At 31.8% G+C, this 9122-nt stretch overlaps 1 protein-coding gene across 1 annotated transcript; it reads left to right on the top strand.

Annotated features, from left to right (window-relative positions):
• Window positions 1-353: 353 nt before the first annotated feature.
• Window positions 354-5261, top strand: LOC141845471 (poly(ADP-ribose) glycohydrolase 1-like; the record flags this gene model as incomplete). The annotated part of the gene is given in 5 exon segments (XM_074733524.1): window positions 354-625; window positions 815-1000; window positions 3133-3236; window positions 4868-5072; window positions 5165-5261. Coding segments are annotated over 5 exon segments (841 nt in total), but the record flags the coding sequence as incomplete, so codon positions are not given.
• Between the last annotated feature and the right edge of the window lie 3861 nt (window positions 5262-9122).

Below are 9122 nucleotides of genomic sequence, written 5' to 3'. Positions count from 1 at the left end.
ATTTTTCTATATTCAATTAAAATAATTATGAAAAATAATTAAAATTGATGAAAGATTTATACACCAGACTATTTTTTTTCAACATTATAATTATATTATTTTTTTATGATATTTGTTAGGCGTGAAAAAAAATAATAAAGGCCCATTAAGAGTTTATTGAATTCACAAAATTTAATATTTTAAAAATAAGTATTTAGAATTAATTTTGACATATTTAAATTTATTAAGATGAATTATTTGGAAAAGAAAATTTCAATTATTAAACCTAATAATCTCGAAAAGAAATTTTAAAATTTAATTATATTAATATAAATAGGCGGTTCCACCCCCAGTCCACGCGACGGTCGTCACGCTCGACTTCGCTCGGCTGGAGGGGATGGAGACGAGGGGCGATCTCGCCTCCATCATCCCGTTCCTCCCTTTGGTTCTCCGCTCCTCCTCCCTATACTGGCCCTCCGGAGCCCTCGGATCGCTCAAAGCTCTCGCGTTGGGCCCTGACGTCAGTCGCATCCGCTCCGGCGAGGTCCTTTTTGACGCCATTCTCGACCTGAGGGAATCACTCGGCCTCTCATTCCGCCCCTTGGCCCACGGATCTGCCTCTGGATTCTCCTCCTTCTTCGATAAGGTGTGCCCTTCTCTTTATGACGTCAACCCTTCATCTCTCTGTATCTTTGACAAAGGTTTACGTCGACGGCTGAAAATGTGTTTTTTTTTAAGTGAAGAAGATAGTAAGCCAAAGGGAAATTGTGTTATTTGACAAATGACGAATTTGAAAGCCCAAATTGTTTTTTTGGTAATCCTTTATTTTTGGCAGCTGATGTCAAAGGAAGATTCGAGGGTATGGTTCGACAATGTAGTTCCTGAGATGGCTAGATTGCTGCTGCAGCTACCTTCTCTATTGGAGTCGCATTATCTGAAATCCGATGAACTGTTTTCTGAAGGGAATTCTGGCATCCGCATCATGGGTCCTCAGGAACCGGGCAGAGTGTTTCTTAGTCAGGTGAGACTCGATGAGATCAACATAACGAGTCGTATTTACCTTGTCAGTTGATTTTTTTTTTTTTTTTTGTTGATAAACTTAAATTTGATTTAGTTTTCTTTTGTCCTCCACATAGTCTTCTTATTAAAATTCTGTCATTCAAGGGCCATCAAGTAGAGAAAATAATATAAAATTCTCTGTCACTCAAGTGTCATGAAGTGGAGGAAACAATATGGATTTATACTCTTAGTGTGGTCATGATATCTTGTATCTCTAAACCCCCATAAAAATGTGGAATTTGTCTGTGAATGATAACAAATTCTCTATTTTGTTTCATTCCTCAAAGCTTCTCCCTCTCTCTACTTTTGTCCTAAAAACAACAATGTGGTATCAAAGCTATGCTAAGCTTCCTACAACCTTCATTTGTTCGTCATACTGATAGAAACTATGGCAATTGAAGCATCTACTTGAATCCCAAAGTATTTGAAATGTTATTGAAGGTTGTATGGAGCTGCAAGAAGAAATTGTCCTCACCAATCAATAAAGAGAAGCATTACGAGACTCTTGTAAGAAGGACAAGAAGGCTCTACACCTCATCTATCAAGCACTGGATGAATCAACTTCTGAAATATTGCAACCACAAGTACTTCAAAACAAGCATGGGACATTCTTGAAAATGTCTATTAAGGATTTGGCAAAGTAATAAAGGCATGACTCTAAGTTCTTCGTGGTGATATTGAGGCATTACATATGTCAGTTTTTGAATCTATTTCAAACTATTTCTTTAGAGGTTTATCCATAGTCAACCAATTGTGAAAATATGAGAGAAATTTAAAGATGCTCGGCTAGCAAAAAAAGGTTCTATGTTCTTTTGGATGACAAATAGGTGACTGAAGAGTCAAAAGATATGATGTCTTTCACCATTGACAAGCTCATGGGTTCTTTACAGGCCCATGTACATTGACTCAACAAGAAGAACAAAGAACCTCTTGAGCAAGTGTTGCAAAAAAGTCTCAATGAAGGCTAACAAAGAGGGATCAAAGAATGAGCAAGGATAAAATCAAAAGAGGATAAGAAAGAGGGCGTAGCCAATAAAGAGGCCATGCCCCTCATCAAAGCCCTAGGGTTCTTGGACAAGAAAACTCTCATGTTTAAAGGGATGCAAATTCAAAATTCAATGCTATGTTTGTAAAAATTTGTTCACTATGCTTTAGAATGTTAGCACAACAATTATAATCAAGTTGATGAGAATTCTTATCTCAAAGAAAGAAGAGGAAGACTCCATTCTTTTGTAGCATGCAAGAGAGATGTTGGAAATCAAAGCCTGTGGTACTTGGATAGTGGTGCAAGTAACCACATGCATGAGCACAATGAATTGTTTGTGAATCAGTGGACAAAAATGTTTCTTTTGGTGATTCCTCCAAAGTACCTATGAGAGGCAAAGGTAAAATCCTTATCAAAGTTAAAGATTTGGAGGAATTAGGTGTATCTTCAATGGTTGATGACATGAGATAAAATAGATTGAGATAGCATAGTCATGTTTAAAGGCCACCAATAATTTCTAGTATAAAAATGTAGAATTAATTACATTATAAGGTGAAGATAAAAACTCTAGAAAATGTAACAGGACTTGATTTAATTGATTGAAATATCATTAATCATGTGGCCTTGCACAGTATTCATTCTGTAGAAATAAAAGATTCATATAACTGACTTCAAATAGTCAGGATTAATGTGGCCTGATGGTGATAATTTCCAGAATATACTGGTAATGAAGAAGAAATGGTAATGGATAAAAGTTAAATAAAAAAATTGCTTCTTATAATCGGTATTTAAGAAGTATATTGAAGTTTGGAAAATGAAGTGTAAAATGTACTATAGAAATGGAAGATTATACTTTTTCTGTGCAAATTTATTTTCCAATGACTTCTGCTATTTAGCTTCTCCCCCCTATAATTTTGTCAAAGGTCCCTTTAACAACACAATTTAAGACAATATATTAAAAACAACTTCCATAGTGGAAAAGTACCTCTACACCAACAGTTTTTTCCCATTTTCCCTGGCCATTTAGCTTAATTCTTTTTCATGTTAATTTTATTTACCATGCTTATTCTAATACACCATTAACATTTCATGCTTTCATCATTCATCAGGAACTGATAGCTGCTCTTCTATCGTGTGCAATGTTTTGTTTATTTCCCACCAGTGATAGAGGCTTTAGAGACCTTCCAATCATCAACTTCGACAACTTGTTTGCGTATGTCCTTCTATTCATTTTATTATACAATGTATAAGCAGGAACTTTTAATATTATATGTACTTGCTAAATTGGATTTGATGGCATTAATGATCATGCACAAACATGTATTATTAGATTCTTATGATAGTACAGAAATTTTCCACTGACTTGGTCTTGGACTATATATGCATATTCTGTATGTTCAAGAAGTTTATTTATCAATCTTTCAAGTTTCAACCATCTCTCCAGCTACCATTGTTTTTCTCTTAATCAAGTAAACTACCTGGACAGGCATGATCTCATTATTTTCCCGTATAAGATCTATGATAGGTTTGATTTCAGTTTCTTGTCTGATTGTCTCACTTCCTTTTAGGTTTATTCAAAAGATAGAATTACGATGTCTCATAAGCTAGTGGCACTTTGGTGTAATTTTGAATTACTATTTGCTGGTTGTAAGTACTTGCTATGCTAGAAAATTTATTTTAGTAGTAGTTAAATTAAATGTTGAACTAGGAGAATGCTCAACTGTTTTATGCTATCTAACATTCTATGTAAGGCTATTTGTAACTTGAAGATAAAAAGTGTTGTAGCTTAGCTAAGAATTTTTAATATTCACTCATAAGCAAGTACTAACCATTAAACTAAACCTAGATGCAGTTAGCAGCAGTGTGTATTTTGAGAAACAAGAATCTTGTATTGCCTGCATAAACATCTCCTGAGATGCCCATCTCTGTATTTCTAACTTGTAAACTGATTATTATTATATGAAATCTTTGTTGTCTTTGGTCACAAGGCCATGGATTCAACAGGTTTCAGATTCCTTAAATATACAATTTGGTTACTTCCAATTTTGCCTGCAATTAACATAGGTTGTAGGAAAAAAAAGTTGAAACCTCTAAATGTGCCATATAAATAAAAAATCTTGAATGTAAAAAATTATCAAATAGAACTACTCCTATCGGCCAAAATTATATATAATTGCTACCTCAAGCATTCTTTGAAGTTTTTAGTCATTTTGAACTAGACCAAGTTTTCTTAAGCCACTTTATCAACAAATTAAAATTACTCCAACTCCAGAATAGCAATGTACTTCAAAACTTTGCTTGCACTTGTTCGTAGTTGCTGATCCATACTATTGTAAATCCAATGAATCATTAAGTTTGCAACTCGGGACAATCTAGGGTGCATAGTTTTCTGGTTCGACGGAAACATGGTGTCAGTAGATAGTGAGGAAGAGAAAAAAAAAACTCCTGGAGCTTTTAGTTTTCTATCATTAACTGGTTGTTAATTTTGTTTGCATTAGTTAGCAGCATGTATCCAGACTATTTTCTGCATGCATTAGTTAGAAGATACATGGTTGATTTTCTTACCTTTCATTTGAAAATTGATATCCGATATCCTAGTGTCCCAATTAAAGTCACACCCTTCCCTGACCCACCTTCTAGCTCTCAAACAGCATCCTCATTTTTCATGTTTTAATCAGTTTACTTTTTGCATTTGAAAATTGATATCTACCTTGGTGTCCCTGATTTGTGAACTCACTCCCTTCCCGTACCCACCTCCTTGTTCTCATGCAGTGCCTTTGTTTGCTCCTTTTTTCAGTTATTAATTGGTTCACTTTTTCATTGCAACTGCTGAAATGATTATAGGCCTCTCTATTGGGATGAGAAGCAGCACCAAGTACAGAAAGTTAAATGCATTGTTCACTATTTTGAAAGGATAACTTCGAAAAGACCAATTGGATCTGTTTCCTTTGAACGAAAAGTTCTGCATGTCGACAATTCTGACCATGGTTTAGCATATTCATCAACTACTTACTGGAGGTCATCTACTACGCCTTTATGCTCCTTTGAAGTAATGTTCGATGCAAATGTGAATTTTCATTAAAATATTTGAGTTCTAGAGTGGTACACTATTGAATTCTTGTCTCTCTTATTTTCTGATAGGTCTTTTCTGAAGGCTTGATAGAAGACCAGCCGTATGAAGCTATTGAAGTGGATTTTGCAAATGAGTATTTAGGAGGAGGAGCCCTTGGTCAAGGATGTTTGCAGGTTTTCTATCTTGAACTTGCATATCTAGTTTTTTACTCCACTGTTCACTGAAGTGAGTTTGTTTTTCCCGTGCTTAATAGTGGTTACTGCATAAGTTTGAGCATTTTTGATTTTATGGTTGTTTACTAAGTTCTACAAGGTTAAGTTTTACTTTTGGTTGCACTGCTAATGATCTTATAATGTAAATAAAGACCGGTAATATATATTTATACATTGATGTAGACCCAATCACTGTTCGGAACCGCCGGTTCGATGGTTTAGAACCGCCGGTTCGGAACCGCTGATTCGACAGTTAGCCTTCCAAGATGATTACGGTTCATGGTTTGGAACCGCTAGTTACGGTTCGTTTTACGGTTTGCGACAATTCAAGATTATTATTATTTTTAAATTTTTTATAAATTAAAAAAATATAAAAAGGACTTGCACTTATTTAAATTGTCTATGTATTCTTTTAGGGTATAGAAGAATCAAAGCCTATGTAGTTCATATATCTTTTTATTCTTGTTATCTTAGTAAGTGATATTTTATTCACGTCTATTTTTTGTTCCCATAGTAGTTCCTTACGTATCAAACTCTTCTACCTCTTCGTTTGAAAGTTGCATTCCTTGTATCTTGTTGCAACTCAGGAGACAAAGTAGATCGTCTTTCATTCAATATATTATCTCAGGAATTAAACGTCTGCTCTACAACAACAGTTGACACAAGCTAAAATTTCTTTTGCTATGATGGAGATGATAGGAAAACTTTGAATTTTCTGTGACCACCATCGTAGAATATTGAAATTCAACTCACTGTCTGTTTCACTAAAATCAAAAGAAGTTATAAAATAATTCTCAAATTCCTATCTGGAACTTGAGAGATAGGAATTTGAGGATCCCTGTGGATGTTTCATCCTTTTTTAATAAAAGTTATGCTTTTGTAAGTTTTAAATTATTACTACCATTAATATTTTATGTTTCGAAGACATTAGTTTCTAATTCATATTTTAATATGAAATCCTTATAAATATCATATAAATTAAATCTAGTATTTTCTACAATATTTGCCTGATTAGGAGAAAAATAATCTTTAAATAGAATTAAAGCATTATAATATATAACTAAAATTCTTGTAAAACATCTAATTTAAATCTAGGGTCTAAAGCAAATGCAATTAAATAAATATCAAGAATGTGATAAAAATATTTTTTTAATTTTGCTTTCATTGCTAATACATAAGGAGATAAAAATTCATTCGTAACATATTCATTTAAAATTAAAGCTATGTTACAAAAATTCAAATTTAATTTAGGTAATTTAAGTAGGCCAAATGAGTATAAAAATTTAAATTTTTATCGTAGAATTCAAACTTCAGAAGTAAAACAAGCTTTAAATGGGATGCAAAATAGAAAATGGATTAGATGATATTCCGATAGAGATATGAAAGTGTTTAGAGAAATAAATATTGAATAACTTACAAGGATATTCAACCTGATATTAAAAACTAAAAAAAATGTCTAATTAGTGGAGGGTAAGTACTCTAGTTTCTTTATATAGAAATAAAGGAGATGTACAAAATTGTGCAAACTATAGGGGTATTAAACTAATGAGGCATGCCATAAAATTTTGGGAAAGAAGAAGAATAGAAAAATGTTGGGCTATGACTCGAGCAGGAATACGAAGATGGACAGAATAAGAAATGAAAGTACGAAAGAAGACTATGGTGTGAAACTATGACAAATACGAAAATCAATTTGGATTTATGTTTGGAAGAGCTCAACAATAAAAGCTAAGAATACATCTTCTCAATTTGGCAATTAATTGAAAAGTATCGAGAACAGAAGTAATTCTTACATATGGTATTCGTCGACTTAGAAAAAACTTATGATAGAGTTTCAAGAGAAATTATATGGAGAATTCTAGAAAATAGAGATGTTAGTATAACGTATATTGAACAAATTAGGGATATGTATAAAGAAGTAATGACAAGAGTGAAGACTTCAGGTGAATTAACTGAAGCGTTTCTCATAAAGATAGGGTTATATTAAGGATCAATACTAAGTTCCTATCATTTTATACTAATCATGGACGAATTTACTAGACATATCTAAGATATGGTACTGTGGTACATGTTTGCAGATGATATTATTTTGGTAGATGAAACACGTGAATGAATAAATGTTAAACTTGAATCTTAGCGGGAAACATTAAAAGTGAAAGGTTTTAGATTTAATAGAATAAAGACATAATATATGAAATTTAAATTTAAAATATTAGACGTAATGAGATAATTATTGAGATAGGAGATGACGAGTTGTTTTTAAGTACTTAGGATCATTTTTGTAAAAGGATAGAGGGATTGAGAGAGATATTTTATATAAAATACAAGCAAGATGATTGAAATGTAGGAGAGCATTAGGTGTTTTGTGTGATCGTAAAATACCTCTAAAACTTAAAGAAAATTTTTATAAAATGACGGTTAGACCTGCTATGTTATATGGAGCTGAATGTTAGACATGACTCGAGCACATGAATAGAAGATGAGAGTTGCAGAAATGAGGATGTTAAAGTGGATGTGCGGACATACAAGAATATATAGCATAAAAAATAAAATATTAGAAATAAAGTCAAAGTTGTACCTACTATTGAGGAAAAACTCCATGAGACACATTTAAGAAGGTACGGATATGCACTATACGATCAATGAATGCTCCAGTTAGACGATGTAAACTTATAACAAATGTGCGCATCAAACGAGGAAGAGAAATATCAAAAAAGACTTGGTTAATAATAATAAAATAAGATAAAATTTATTTAAGTACAAATGATGATATAATAGGGGATAAAACCCAATGATATAGAAGAATTCATATAGTCGGCCCCATCTAGTGGGATAAGGCTTGATTGTTGTTGTTACAAAAATTCATCATCATAATTAAATTAGAAGTAGGATAATAAACATTGGGGAGTTGTACAGTTATATTATTAAATATTTTTAAAATTTCACAAATACTACTATATATATATTCCATTGGTTTGAACATAAATATATTATTAGTATTTTGTATAAAAAATAAATAAAATAATTCTCTATAGTGAAATGAATGTGTTGAATTCCAACGTGTTAGTACATCACATGAAATTTTTTTAGATTTTATTCTATTAATTTTACAAAATCTATCCTATTGTTTCATTATATAAGGAGGTGACTATAAATAAGAAATAACATTTTTAATTAGTTTAATTTGATTTTTAAAATTTTTTAATCTATCTTAAACACATAAATTTAAGTTCGTCAACACTTGCAGTATTAGAATTAACATTATCAAATGATATTGAAAATATTTTAAAAATTAATCTATATTCTTCTGAATTAAGCATAATAATTATTGATGTTGTGTGTAGTGTGCGCTTCATCAAAAACTAGATATGCTAATAAAGGTTTTTGAATTGTCCAGGAGTTGCCAATCCAATAACAAGTTATACTCATATATGAATGAGTTTGTCAATGGCCACTCCAAATATTAGAACACAAAGATATTTTATTATTTAATCTACTAAATTCTTCAATTAATTTTTTTATTGCCTTACTAATTTTTTAATTGTACGAGTAAGTGTAGTTCGAAAAACATATTTAGTAGATGAGTTAGTGATTCTTGATAAAAATTTTCAAATGTGTATTTAAACTTAAAACTAAAAGAAAACATTTCTATAGAAATAAACTTAGCTAATAATTCTCTTAATTTATTATTAAAATATTTAAATAAACTTGAATTAGTATCTTCACTAGTTGATGAAAATCTAGACATTTGTGTTTGAGAACGTCTGATTCCAAATTCCATCGAGTACTTTGTTTCAACGTGTCATTTCAATGA

Source organism: Curcuma longa, chromosome 14 (assembly GCF_044706935.1).
Source record: "Curcuma longa cultivar G26 ecotype Majalengka, Jawa Barat chromosome 14, ITB_CL_G26_1.1, whole genome shotgun sequence".
Lineage (NCBI taxonomy): Eukaryota > Viridiplantae > Streptophyta > Magnoliopsida > Zingiberales > Zingiberaceae > Curcuma > Curcuma longa.
The sequence above is the reverse complement of the archived record's forward strand: the minus strand, read 5'-3'. Positions and strand labels throughout refer to the sequence as shown.